Source organism: Ostrea edulis, chromosome 7 (assembly GCF_947568905.1).
Source record: "Ostrea edulis chromosome 7, xbOstEdul1.1, whole genome shotgun sequence".
In the NCBI taxonomy this organism is placed as follows: domain Eukaryota; kingdom Metazoa; phylum Mollusca; class Bivalvia; order Ostreida; family Ostreidae; genus Ostrea; species Ostrea edulis.
The window spans coordinates 2,605,029-2,622,327 of NC_079170.1; the positions used below are offsets into that span (position 1 = coordinate 2,605,029).

The 17,299-nt window shown below is 35.3% G+C and overlaps 1 protein-coding gene across 1 annotated transcript; it reads right to left on the reverse strand.

Annotated features, from left to right (window-relative positions):
• Window positions 1-10,040: 10,040 nt before the first annotated feature.
• Window positions 10,041-14,817, reverse strand: LOC125656794 (uncharacterized). Its single transcript, XM_056143023.1, has 4 exons — window positions 14,797-14,817; window positions 14,587-14,687; window positions 12,393-12,544; window positions 10,041-10,388 (listed from the first exon to the last, which is right to left on the reverse strand). Exons 2-4 carry the CDS (start codon window positions 14,659-14,661, stop codon window positions 10,109-10,111), a joined length of 507 nt encoding a protein of 168 aa, XP_055998998.1. The 5' UTR covers window positions 14,662-14,687; window positions 14,797-14,817; the 3' UTR covers window positions 10,041-10,108.
• Between the last annotated feature and the right edge of the window lie 2,482 nt (window positions 14,818-17,299).

Genomic DNA, 17,299 nt, shown 5'->3' on the forward strand with positions numbered 1-17,299 from the left:
AAACGGTACATACACATGTACATAACGGTACATATACATGTACATAACGGTACATACACATGTACATAACGGTACATACACATGTACATAATGGTACATACACAAGTACATAACGATACATACACATGTACATAACGGTACAATACACATGTACATAACGATACATACACATGTACATAACGGTACAATACACATGTACATAACGGTACATACACATGTACATAATGGTACATATACAAGTACATAACGGTACATACACATGTACATAACGGTACAATACACATGTACATAACGGCACATACACATTTACATAACGGTATCTACACATGTACATAACGGTATCATATACAAGTACATAACGATACATACACATGTACATAACGGTACCATACACATGTACATAACGGTACATACACATGTACATATCGGTACATTCACATGTACATAACGGTACATACACATGTACATAACGTTACCATACACATGTACATAACGGTACCATACATATGTACATAACGGTACATACACATGTACATAACGGTACATACACATGTGCATAACGGTACATACACATGTACATAACGGTACATACACATGTACATAATGGTACATATACATGTACATAACGTTACCATACACATGTACATAACGGTACCATACATATGTACATAATGGTATCATATATATGTACATAACGGTACCATACACATGTACATAACAGAAGCATACACATAGTGGTACCATATATATCTACATAACAGTACATACACATGTACATAACAGTACATACACATGTGCATAACGGTACATACACATGTACATAACGGTACATACACATGTACATAATGGTACATATACATGTACATAACGTTACCATACACATGTACATAACGCTACCATACACATGTACATAACGGTACCATACACATGTACATAACACTACCATACACATGTACATAACGGTACCATACACATGTACATAACGGTGCATACACATGTACATAACAGTATCATATACATGTACATAACGGTACATACACATGTACATAACTGTGTCATACACATGTACATAACAGTATCATATACATGTACATAACGGTACATATACATGTACACAATGGTACATACACATGTACATAACGGTACCATATACATATACATAACGATATCAAACACATGTACATAACGGTACATACACATGCACATTACGGTACATACACATGTACATAACTTTACCGTACACATGTACATAACGGTACCATACACATGTACATAACACTACCATACACATGTACATAACGGTACCATACACATGTACATAACGGTACCATACATATGTACATAACGGTACCATATACATGTACATCACGGTACATACACATGTACATAATGGTACATACACATGTATATAACAGAAGCATACACATAGTGGTACCATAGACATCTACATAACAGTACATACACATGTACATAACGGTACCATACACATGTACATAACGGTGCATACACATGTACATAACAGTATCATATACATGTACATAACGGTACATACACATGTACACAATTGTGCATACACATGTACATAACAGTATCATATACATGCACATAACGGTACATACACATGTACATAACGGTGTCATACACATGTACATAACAGTATCATATACATGTACATAACGGTACATACACATGTACACAATGGTACATACACATGTACATAACGGTTCCATATACATATACATAACGATATCATACACATGTACATAACAGTACCATACATATGTACATAATGGTACCATACACATGTATATAACGGTACATACACATGCACATAACGGTACATACACATGTACATAACGGTACCATACACATGTACACAATGGTACATACACATGTACATAACGGTACCATATACATATACATAACGATATCATACACATGTACATAACGGTACCATAGACATGTCCATAACGGTACCATACATATGTACATAACGGTACCATATACATGTATATAACGGTACACACACATGTACATAACGCTACCATACACATGTACATAACGGTACCATACATATGTACATAACGGTACCATATACATGTACATAACGGTATATACACATGTACATAACGGTACATACACATGTACATAACGCTACCATACACATGTACATAACGGTACCATACACATGTACATAACGGTACCGTACACATGTACATAACGGTACCATACACATGTACATAACGGTGCATACACATGTACAAAACAGTATCATATACATGTACATAACGGTACTTACACATGTACATAACTGTGTCATACACATGTACATAACATTATCATATATATGTACATAACGGTACATACACATGTACACAATGGTACATACACATGTACATAACGGTACCATATACATATACATAACGATATCATACACATGTACATAACGGTACATACACATGCACATTACGGTACATACACATGTACATAACTTTACCGTACACATGTACATAACGGTACCATACACATGTACATAATGCTACCATACACATGTACATACCGGTACCATACACATGTACATAACGGTACCATACATATGTACATAACGGTACCATATACATGTACATCACGGTACATACACATGTACATAACGGTACATACACATGTATATAACAGAAGCATACACATAGTGGTACCATAGACATCTACATAACGGTACATACACATGTACACAATGGTAAATACACATGTAGATAACGGTAACATATACATATACATAACGATATCATACACATGTACATAACAGTATCATACACAGGTACATAACGGTACATACACATGTACATAACATACATACACATGTACATAACGGTATCTACACATGTACATAATTATACGATACACATGTACATAACGGTACATACATATGTTGATAACGGTATCATATATATGCACATAACGGTACATACACATGTATATAACGGTATATACACATGTACATAACAGAAGCATACACATGTACATAGCGGTACATACACATGTACATAACGGTACATACACATGTACATAACGCTACCATACACATGTACATAACGGTACCATACACATGTACATAACGGTGCATACACATGTACATAACAGTATCATATACATGTACATAACGGTACATACACATGTACACAATGGTAAATACACATGTACATAACGGAAAAAACACATGTACATAACGGAACATACACATGTACATAACAGTATCATACACATGTACAGAACGGTACCATATACCTGTACATAACGGTACATACACATGTTCATAACGGTACCATACGCATGTACATAACGGTATCATACACATGTACATAACAGTACCGTGCACATGTACATAACGGTACCATACACATGTACATAACGGTACCGTACTCATGTACATAACGGTACCTACACATGTACATAACGGTATCATACGTATGTACATAACGATACATACATATGTACATAACGGTACATACACATGTAGATAACGGGAAAAACAAATGTACATAACGGAACATACACATGTACATAACAGTATCGTACACATGTACGGAACGGTACCATATACCTGTACATAACGGTACATACACATGTACATAGCGGTACATACAAATGTACATAACGGTATCATATACATGTACATAACTGTATCATACACATGTACAGAACGGTACCTGACACATGTACATAACGGTACGAGATACATGTACATAACGGTACCATACACATGTACATAACGATACATACACATGTACATAACGGTACCATACACATGTACATAACGATACACACACATGTACATAACGGTACATACACATGTACATAACAGTATCATATACATGTACATAACGGTACCCTACACATGTACATAACGGTACATACACATGTACATAACGCTACATACACATGTACATAACTATACATACACATGTACATAACGGTACATACACATGTACATAACAGTATCATATACATGTACATAACGGTACATACACAAGTACATAACGGTGTCATACACATGTACATAACGGTACATACACATGTAGATAACGGTACTATACATATGTACATAACAGTATTATATACATGCACATAACGGTACATATACATGTACATAACGGTACATACACATGTACATAACGGTATATACACGTGTACATAACAGAATCATACACATGTACATAACGGTATCATATACATGTTCATAACGGTACCATACGCATGTACATAACGGTATCGTACACATGTTCATAACGGTACCATACGCATGTACATAACGGTATCGTACACATGTACATAACAGTACCGTGCACATGTACATAACGGTACCATACACATGTACATAACGGTACCGTACTCATGTACATAACGGTACCTACACATGTACATAACGGTATCATATGTATGTACATAACGATACATACATATGTACATAACGGTACATACACATGTACATAACGGTACCATACACAGGTACATAACGGTATATACACATGTACATAACATACATACACATGTACATAACGGTATCTACACATGTACATAATTATACGATACACGTGTACATAACGGTACATACATATGTTGATAACGGTATCATATATATGTACATAACGGTACATACACATGTACATAACGGTATATACACATGTACATAACAGAAGCATACACATGTACATAGCGGTACATACACATGTACATAACAGTACCGTGCACATGTACATAACGGTACCATACACATGCACATAACGGTACCGTACTCATGTACGTGACGGTACCTACACATGTACATAACGGTATCATACATATGTACATAACGATACATACATATGTACATAACGGTACATACACATGTACATAACGGTACCATACACAGGTACATAACGGTACATACACATGTACATAAGATACATACACATGTACATAACGGTATCTACACATGTACATAATTATACGATACACATGTACATAACGGTACATACATATGTTGATAACGGTATCATACACATGTACATAACGGTACCATACACATGTACATAACGGTACCATACACATGTACATAACTTTACCGTACACATGTACATAACGCTACCATACACATGTACATAACGGTACCATACGTTTGTACATAACGGTACCATATACATGTACATAACGGTACATACACATGTATATAACGGTACATATACATGTATATAACAGAAGCATACACGTAGTGGTACCATATACATCTACATAACAGTACATACACATGTACATAACAGTATCATTTACATGTACATAACGGTACATACACATGTACATAACGGCGTCATACACATGTACATAACAGTATCATATACATGTACATAACGGTACATACACATGTACACAATGGTACATACACATGTACATAACGGTACCATATACATATACATAACGATATCATACACATGAACATAACGGTACCATACATATGTACATAATAGTACCATACACATGTACATAACGGTACATACACATGCACATAACAGTACATACACATGTACATAACGGTACCATATACATATACATAACGATATCATACACATGTACATAACGGTACCATACATATGTACATAACGGTACCATACACATGCACATTACGGTACATACACATGTACATAACTTTACCGTACAGATGTACATAACGTTACCATAGACATGTCCATAACGGTACCATACATATGTACATAACGGTACCATATACATGTATATAACGGTACATACACATGTAAATAACGCTACCATACACATGTACATAACGGTATCATACATATGTACATATCGGTACCATATACATGTACATAACGGTACATACACATGTAAATAACGGTACATACACATGTACATAACGGTACATACACATGTATATAACAGAAGCATACACATAGTGGTACCATATACATCTACATAATACTACATACACATGTACATAACGGTACATACACATAACGGTACAAACACATCTACATAACGGAACATACACATGTACATAACGCTACCATACACATGTACATAACGGTACCATACACATGTACATAACGGTGCATACACATGTACATAACAGTATCATATACATGTACATAATGGTACATACACATGTACATAACTGTGTCATACACATGTACATAACAGTATCATATACATGTACATAACGGTACCGTACTCATGTACATAACGGTACCTACACATGTACATAACGGTATCATACGTATGTACATAACGATACATACATATGTACATAACGGTACATACACATGTACATAACGGTACCATACACAGGTACATAACGGTACATACACATGTACATAAGATACATACACATGTACATAACGGTATCTACACATGTACATAATTATACGATACACATGTAGATAACGGTACATACATATGTTGATAACGGTATCATATATATGTACATAACGGTACATACACATGTACATAACGGTATATACACATGTACATAACAGAAGCATACACATGTACATAGCGGTACATACACATGTACATAACGGTATCATACACATGTTCATAACGGTACCATACGCATGTACATAACGGAATCATACACATGTACATAACAGTACCGTGCACATGTACATAACGGTACATACACATGTACATAACGGTGTCATACATATGTACATAACGGTACCATACACATGTACATAACGGTACATACACATGTACATAACGGTGTCATATACATGTACATAACGGTGTCATATACATGTACATAACGGTACATACACATATACATAACGGTACCATACGCATGTACATTACGGTACGATACACATGTACATAATGGTACACACATATGTATATAACGGTAAATACACATGTACATAACGTTACCATACACATGTACATAGCAGTACAGAACACATGTACATAACGGTATTGTAACTATAGTAGTGTGTCTACATAATCGGTTACTCTTGGGGAAAGTCGGTTACAAAGTCGTATACCATTGCCATCCCCAGTTAAAAGATGCCACCAACCTACTGGTAAAATGCAAAATTACTATCGTCATGTGTGCTTCAAGTCAAAACAATCTGTATAATGAACAAAGTTAAAATATAAATATTTTTAGTCATTGATACATCTATGGCAGTGTGTTTTGAAACAGATCCAGGAAATGACGCATTGTATGTACATGGAAGGTGAAAATAACGAACAGTGATCAATCTCATAACTCCTATAAGCAATACAAAATAAACAGTCGGGCAAACACGGACCCCTGGACACACCAGAGGTGGGATCAGGTGTCTAGGAGGAGTAAGCATCCCCTGTTGACCGGTCACACCTGCCGTGAGCCCATATCCTGATCAGGTAAACGGAGTTATCCGCAGTCAAATCAGTGTGCCAAGAACGGCTTAACAATCGGTATGAAACACGTCAGGCAGCATTTGACTTAATGTGAGGTTGTATTGACGAACTAGATCGTTATAACGTCCATAGAATTTGTGAAATGCTGACTTCAATGGAAACTGTTGAAATCCCTGTAAAATCAACTTGTTTTTCAGTAGCTTACCTCGATTTAAAAACTGACTGTACCCAGAACAAGCTCTTGCATATCGAATCAGTTGAGAGATATAAACACCATATGCAGGTGATAATGGAATATTGCTACACAAATATGGGAAGTTGACGATGGAGAAGCTGAAATCATCCCGTTTGTCATACAGTTGAGTTGTCAGTTTGCCGTTAATGTCTACTTTCAATAAAATATCTGAGTATGAAGCAGAAGTTGACGAATCTGTGGTGTCCTTTATATCAAGCTCACAGGGATATATCAAATCGACATATGAATGAAAGCTATCATTGTTAATAGACAAAACGTCATCGATATATTTAAAGGTCGAATTGAAGGTCACAGCGAGAGATTTTTTCTTCTCACGTAGAAGTTTTTGAATAAATTCTGCTTCATATTAATATAAAAACAGGTCAGCTAACAAAGGAGCACAATTTGTGCCCATGGGAATTCCAACAGACTGTTGGAAGACCTGATCACCAAAGACCACGAAGATATTGTCAATGAGGAACTCTAGCATATTTTTTTTATTTCAACTTCAGAGTACTTGTGCGTGGAATCAGAGTGGTGTTTAACAAAGTAAGTTTTTGAATGACTGATCACTAGATATGAGTATTTCCGTTTTCGTTGAAGAAGCAACTGATTATGATATCAAAAAGTCTAGTCTTTAATTTATCGTGAGGAATGGTCGTGCATAGTGTTGAAAAGTCATAGGTTTTAATGTTATTGATTTGGGGAAAATTCTGTGATTTCAAGTTTACTAAAAGTTCTTTAGAATTTTTTAGAATCCACATTTGATTAACACCACTTCTGGCATATGTAGTCGCACAGTAAGTTTTTAGTTTCTCCTTCACAACTGTTAACATTTTCGTGAGGAGCAAAGATAGGGGCTTGGTAGAGCACTTACTGGATCCAGCAATGTATCTTTGTTTGTAAGGGTTTTTATGTAGTTTAGGAATCCAGTATAGGTACGGTAACTCATATTCATTCGACCCATTGACTGGAATATAAGGTGAAGATAACGAACAGTGATCAATCTCATAACTCCTACAAGCAATACAAAATAGATAGTTGGGCAACCACGGACCCCTGGACACACCAGAGGTGGGATCAGGTGCCTAGGAGGAGTAAGCATCCCCTGTTGACCGGTCACACCCGCCGTGAACCCATATCCTGATCAGGTAAACGGAGTTATCCGCAGTCAAATCAGTGTGCCAAGAACGGCTTAACAATCGGTATGAAACACGTCAGGCAGCATTTGACTTAATGTGAGGTTGTATTGACGAACTAGATCGTTATAACGACCATAGAATTATTAAAACTGAAGCATGGTTTTGAAGAATTTCATCTTTTGAAAGGGCAGTTGGAGTATAAGTATGATTACCAAAAGTGGAATTAATGCCATGTTCGTTTAAAATACAGTTGTAATAATGAGCCTTACAAACAAAGACAATGTTGTTACTAGCTTTGTCAGCTGGGACCAAAACATATTCCTCATGTAACCTATCTAATTCTTTTATCACTTCTGGTTTACTAAACACAGAAGGATAGATGGTACGTACTTTTGTTTTCATGTGTCTAATGCGGGATTTTAATATCCCTCTTATGCTTTTAACCCATTCTGACAATGTATCAAGTTCTTCTCTTTCATATTTAGCCCATCGTCTGGCATAATCTTCGACAGAATAATTAATCTTAAATGTTTACAAATAACTAAAAGTTCGTTCTGATTTATGCATTCTTAAATCTTTACAGAAAATTAAAATTAATCAAATAATTTTGTTAAAACAAATGCGGTTAATTATCAGACCTGTTACACTTCACTGTGAAATTATCGTATTTTGTCTATTCTTGAAATAAATACTGTTTAACTTAATCAAGTTTTTTTTAATAAGTGTGGGAAATTTGTATGAAATCTGATAACTAACTGATTACTAAGAAAATAATCTTATTTATGTTTATTTGATAATATTTGTTTACGCATGTGTATATGTATACATCATTTTCTTATTGATAAAGTAGCCAGACCCCCCCCCCCCCAATCATGAATAATGTTAATCAATTTTGGATATACTGTAAGTTTAAACAATTTTGATAGTAAATATGACGAATGTAATTTATTCCACTTTTATAAGAGCTTCTTGTGAAGGGTCCGAGTGCTTGCATTATTTTGAAAGACATATTAAGGCCGTTCTTAGCACCCTGATTTTGACTACGGATACTTGATCAATATATAGGGCTCATGGTGGATGTGACCAGTCGACAGGGGATGCTTGCTTTTCCTAGGCATCTGATCCCACCTCTGGTATATCCAGGGTCCGTGCTTGCCCAACTCTATTCTGTATTGCATATGTGAGTTGTGAGATTGATCACTGTTCGTTATTTTCGCCTTTCATATACATCTATTACATTTCGCAGAAAAGATGTCCATGAAATTATCCAACAAAAATATATGTATTCTTATAAGTTGTTTATTGTTTTTTAAAGACGCCAAATGACGTAGATAAAGGAAGATATTTAACAAGTATATCTCCAGATGGTCATCTGTACTATTGTGTTTCTTTGGAGAAATCCCTTGATGGACGTCTCTGTAACCTTGTCTTTGCCAGCACTGATGTAAAAGCCATTAGTAGAAATTATCCCCATGTGTCCACTAGTACCACGTCTTTGAAATGCTATGACGTCACCTTTCCGTTTGTCTTTGTCCGACACTGTTTTATAGCACCCAGTCTTTTCGACATACCGAGACTGAGGGTTAGCCCATTCGTTGGCACCAATGGGATAGTGTCCCCAAAATCTGAAGAATAAAATATTAAAACTATTTTGTATCTCTCTCTTTCCCTTTGTGTGCGTGTACGCGAGTTTATACCGTTTCCGTCCAAAGGTGGATGGTGGTGGTGAGGACCCACATTCGCAAAAATGACCATTTTTGTTAAGAATACCAGGGTAAGTTGAATGTAACCACCCTTTAAATGATATTGGGAATAATTCACATGATATGGAGACGTCACCATTACCGGTGAAAGGCTGTAAAATGTAGGCCTATGCTCGGCGCTTACGACGTTTGGGCAAGAAGGGATTTTTAATGTGCCACACCTGTTGTATGACAAGAAAGAGTACTCACGACCTACTCTAACCCGGATCACCACGGGCTGATGAAAGGCGAAGATAACGAACAGTGATCAATCTCATAATTCCTATAAACAATATAAAATAGATAGTCGGACAAAGACGGACCCCTGAGGTGGGATCAGGTGCCTAGGATGAGTAAGCATCCCCTTTCAACCGGTCACAACCTCTGTGAGCCCTATATCCTTATCGGGTAAACGGAGTTATTCGTAGTCAAAATCAGTGTATCAAGAACGGCCTAACAATCAGTATGAAATATATCAGACAGCATTTGACCGAATGATAGGTTGTATTGACGAACTAGAACGTTATAACGACCATATAATTTGTGAAATGCTGACTTCAATCGAGACTGTTGAAACCCCTGTACCATCAATTTGTTTGTCAGTAGCTTGCCTCGATTTAAGAACTGACTATACGCAGAACAAGCTCTTGCGTATCGAATCGGTTGAGAGATATAAACACCATATGCAGGTGATTATGGAACATTGTTACATAAATATGGGAAATTGACGATGGAGAAGCTGAAATCATCAGAAACACGAATATTTGAAATGAAAGCGCTTAAGCTTTATTGAACGTCTTCCATAAAAACACGAAGACGTTTAGGAAAGCTTTAAATAGCGCTTTAATTTCAAATCTTTAGTAGCTTACATTTAGAAACATAGCGACGTTAGCTGTATTCGATTTGAAATGAAAGTTAAATATTTTTACCGATCATTGCAAGAAATATATATAGATATTCACAAAACTATGGAATAGGGCACATGTAATTTACAGAGATAAGATCAAAGGAATGCCGCGGTCATTATTCTGCGACAGATCTTTATACGTAATGATTGATTATGAGAAAATCGATACACATAGATCTCACTTGTGTTTTGCTAGGACAATAGTAAAGTGAACAACTAATAATTCTTAATTTTATAATCATAAAAATTAATCAATATATGTTGAAAACAAATTCATAAAGGACTGAATAATATATGTCATTTGATATAAATCAATCGTCTGTATTCCAAGATCGATACATGGTGATGGACAGACAAGTACCCTCTTCCCAGTGTGTACTTTTCTTGGACTTTGTATTCAAAGGTGTTTCATTGGTATAATTCGTCAACATCAACTAACTGATTGGAATTATTTTCACAATAGATTTAGTATACAGCATATTCCTACCATCTCACCTTTTCTGTGGGCCTAGCTAGTTTCGACATTGTCATGACGTCACAATGACCTAATTCCTAGATGTATAGGTAAACGATCGACTGCATATTTCTGAACGTAGTAGACTTCTGTATATATTATTTGTATTCACCTGAGGGTGGATGTTAAAATCCAGAAAGCGGTAGTGATTTAAATATATTTTGGATCTGTATATTTTCCTGCTTTTTTATTGAATTAGTTTGACTTTGTGATATCAGCTCTTTCTTTTTGGATTATATATATATATATATATATATATATATATATATATATATATATATATATATATATATAGCTATAAACTGAAATATATATTAGCTATAAACTTTCCAGAGATGTCAAAAACACAGACAATACTCCATAGATATGGTTATACATGCCACTGGCAAATAAGTACACACAATATAGCACAAAACAACTTGATTTCGAATATAAAGACAGTTTTGCGCTAGAAATCATTATCTACCTTCTGTTTGGTACTTTGGCGTTGGCTTCCAGAAGCACGTCATAAACGAAAAGATTGCACTTCCACTGGTTCTCGTAATCGCTATCTCCTCTCCAGTCGTTTACCAATCTCCACTTCGTAGAACCAAGTTTTGTTTTTGCAATTTTCCATATCTGTATCATAACAAAATATGGTGTTGAAAGGAAAATGCAACAATTAAACAGAGGAAAATTGGCATCGGCTAAATGAGAGGCGATAAGATAATAATAGGATGCTTAAGTCATTAAAACAGGTAGTGACAGTTTCCTCGCCAAACCCTCGTCATCAGGTGTAAATGTCACGGGTCCTCGGAGATGACTTTAACAACGGATGTCCCGTGTCACAGTAGGTGTGGCATGGTAAAGAACCCTCACTGTTCAATGACCGTAAGCGCCGAGCATAGGCCTACATTTGAAGCCCTTCAGGGGTATTGGTGACGTCTCTATATAAGTGAGAAATTCAATCAACCAACTGATCGAGAATAGGTGGAGGTGATGATGGATACTGCAGATTGTTTACAGGGGAGATAGATTTGGATAGGTGACCAATCGGACTGTAAGATATGAGTGACCAAACGTCAAGTATATGTATACATTATTTACAAGAAAAAAAATATATTATGCAAAAACGTAAAAGTGAGGTTGGATATGCATTGTTAAATTACAGGTGTTTCAAAGAGTGTTTTGTATTGGTTTTGAGTTTGAATTAAAAGTCAATAATTCCAATGTTATTTATTACAATTGTTTTGATTGGACAAAAATAAAGCTGAACAAGAGTTTATACATCAATAAATCCGAAAACGTGATGTATTCATACACGCCTGAAAACAAATAACATAGTGTGGGGAAACTATTCAAATTTTTGCAATTGTTAATAAAGTGAATGAATTGGAATGATAAGAATCAAACATTCTTTTTGAAGAATTTATCGATGTGTAAACTCCAGACATTTTACTCACAAACTTAACATAAAAGTGCTTCGCACTTTTATTCAGTTTGTGAGTAAAATGTCCGGAGTTTACACATCGATAAATTCTTCAAAAAGAATGTTTAATCCTATAATGTCAGTAGTGCAGATTTTTAATTAAGATATAATAAATATGTTAAGGAATGTTAGAGACACATACGGAAGTATAAATGTGAGGAACAGAGACGGCGTCCTTGTGATAGGGCTACTCCGTTCAACCTCAGAACACAAAGATCCAGTATTTTACTTGTATTTATCAAGTATATGCATGTAAAACTTATACGGTACCAATTTTGATGCACCAGATGTGCACCAGATGTCTCTTCAGTGATGCTCAAACGATGCTAATACGAAATGTTTGAAATCTGAAATAACGATGAACTTGCTAGAGCTATTTTAAGGGAAAACAGAGTGCCAAAAAGTGGAGTCAAATTCGTCTAAGGATAAGAGCTATGCATGAGGGAGATAATCCTTTATTTTGGAACGAATTTCTAAATTTTATCACAGCAATTAAATATACATCCGTATTTTCAAGCTAGTAACGAAATACTTAGCTACTGGGCTGTAGAGACCCTCCGGGACTAACAGTCCACCAGCAGAGGTCTCGACCCAGTGGTCATAATGAAAAAATTATACGGTACTAATTTTGATGCACCAGATTAGCATGCGCATATCACGCTTGGTGGCATGACTTAACAATACTTCATTTCTAATGCACCATTTGATCAGTTCCGAAGTCTAAGTTATAGGGCGAAATTGATTTGATAAGTGGTGAGAGAATTCCTAACTTTATGTTAACGGAAAAGTTGACATCACTCCAGCTATTGAAAAGAAGTGTTTCAAACCTTTTGTTTCCTTATCAAAAATATATTCAAAGAGACTTGAGTGACTTCAAAATATGATTTTGATTAAACGTTACTGATGCATTTCATAAATTTTGATAAAAGTTCAGATTGCCTTGTCTTCTAAGGTAAAGAGTTCCATTCCTGTATGACTGTTGAAGGAATGGGGTTTTTAAAAATAAATTTGTAGTCTGCATCATGCATTGTGTGCTATTCTATTAAGAAATTATTTTTGGCCGACGCTCGTTTAGTACATTTAGGGATTAGATAGGGCTTATAGCTTTAAAAATACACCATGCATTTGTTTTTAATCATTAAAAAGGGGGTGGGGAAAATCATGATTTAGTTCCTAAGAGAGTCTTACTTACCTGCGTGTTGGCACTGGTATACCCAAACAGAGCGGCCAAATACACGCTGAGGAAGATTAGATACATTCTTGCCATGATTGGAGGACACTATGCAAGGTTAACTGAATATTAAAATTGTCTCAATTGTTGAAAGTCGCTCTCATGAGGCGATATTTAATACTAGTAAATGCATAAAGATTATCATATTTTCAGGGAAATCGGTTCACTTACCTTCGTTCCAATGTGTGATAAAAATTATCGTGGTTACTCTGATTTATATGGGCAATTCTTATAAACTGAGGCATGTTGCAATATGTTGCAAGTCACGATTATTGTTTTAAAATAGTTCATTTGATTTGACAGAAGAATAAATCTGACGCAATGCTACATTTACATAAAATGTTGTTTTTTATTTTTGAATTAACTTAATTTATTCACTCTGTTGGTGTCGTGATTATACTAATTCCAGTTCCGTATGTGATCTGATCTTCATTACTTCAAGTTGTGTAATGAGTAATAACAACTATCATATGATGTTTGTGATTAAACGTTAAACTATAGATATGATAATGGAAAATAGCACTATCCGAACAAATACGTTTAGTATAGACGACATCTCTAAACCTGTTATCAATATATACAATTGATCAAGTCCTGTACTTTTACTTGAATTCGAAATCTAGATCTAAATGGCCTTTGATTACTTGATAAATCCTTCCCTTTAGTTCTGAATCTGAATTTTTCAAAACTATACCAAACCATGGCAAGGATGTGTGTAATCTTCCTCAGCTTGTATTTGGCCGCTCTGTCTGTGTATACCAGTGCGAACATGGAGATAAGTAAACCTCTTTTATGAAATAAATCATGATTCAAAGTAACTTTATCCTGTCAAGGTAGTTATATGTACAGTCAGTCGACACTGCCGATTTTTACGTCATCCATTTTCTATAGAATTTGAAATTGTTTCAATGTAAAACTTATACGGTACCAATTTTGATGCATCAGATGTGCATTTAGACAAATAATGTCTCTTCAGTGATACTCAACCGAAATGTTTGAAATCCGAAATAACAATGAAGTTTTGTAGGATATCCCCCTCCTTGTAAGCAGTACTGTGTTAATAAAGCATGTCACGTGTAGGTTAATAAAGCATGTTTCGTGTAGGTTGATAAAGCATGTCACGTGTAGGTTAATAAAGCATGTCTCGTGTAGGTTAATAAAGCATGTCTCGTGTAGGTTAATAAAGCATGTTTCGTGTAGGTTGATAAAGCATGTCTCGTGTAGGTTAAAGGACACAACGCATGTTTCTAAACTTTTTCATTTTTTCAGCAAAATTAACTCTTTTTATGCCTAAAACTACTTTAAATGTGTTTTAAATGAAATATTTTGCGTAGTTTTCGAGTTTGAAAGCGATGAAATTCAAATCTTGCGATATGCATATTTTCGTTCTCTAGTTTACGCACCATTACGTGTGACATCATATGCGCCCTCGGGTTTGTAAACATCTATTAGCCATTTCATAAACAGATTAGTTTTAATCGACAAAAAACAATTATCTCATTAACGGCTTGTAAATAATAATGCATTAAGATGTTTTGTGCCGTGCTCGGGTGTACTAGTTGTCGGTAGAAAGGATTTAGACTGAGTATTTTTCAATTTTTCGAAGGAAGGTACGAGAAAAAAGACGTGGATAATTTTTTTTTTGTTGGAGCAAGAACTTTACCTTAAAAACCACACACAGTCACCTTTTCAAACACCGCTTGGACAGAGACCCTGATAAAACTGCGATAAAATGGATATATCGAAGCTATAAGCACTGGTAGGCCTATAGCATACATTCTGTTTTGCTCTTTAAATTCAATACACACTCGGATCAACTGACCTTCACCTTGTAACAACGTATATCGACGATACAATGTAACTTCTACCAACTGGTAGATTTACAAACAAGAAAACAAAAATTAAAAATACAAAATAATTGAACTTTTAATTATACAAATAATAGAATATTGTATTTCCTAACTTTAAATTGAATTATAAAATTATTTCCTTATTGAACTCATAGCATCTTGAGTGCGTCAGTGGGCTATAACGCCGTGCTCCCACTTCGTACTTCCTAAAGATGTGCAGATCACAATTAAAAAATAGTAATAAGATTGCTTTATCAAAATTAATAATGTGATTACCACTTTAAATTTGAATATTTTTATTAATTTGTGTGTGTTGTCTTTTTCTTTCTTTCCGAAATGCACGCGTGACAATAGCTTGGCATAGGGCCTAGTTGTCAACAATTTAACGTATCATAGTTTGTCCAATCGAAAAATAAATAATGATTGCACTGTTTATTTTAGAAAAACAGCACCAATTACACATGTAAAAAGGAATAACATCCCCAAACAGTTTGTAGACAGCGACCCATATAAACATTATTTACTCACAATATTGCCGATTTTATACACGCTTTATTCGCTATATTTGGGTATTTACATCGTTATATGTGTGCACTGGTGGCGAACACATATAAAACTCGGACAATTTGTCAACATCGATTTAAACGTTGCCCATGGTAAATAAATTAGGCCCTAAAAGTTGAGTTTTTAGTCATATCTCGCAGTACTTTCACAATCCGAAGGGCGCATGTGACGTCACTGTACCACGTGACTACCTATCTGATTAACTAGACTTTTTGAAATCGGGGCTTAGATTTAAGTCTGTATTGTGGTTAATTATTGCA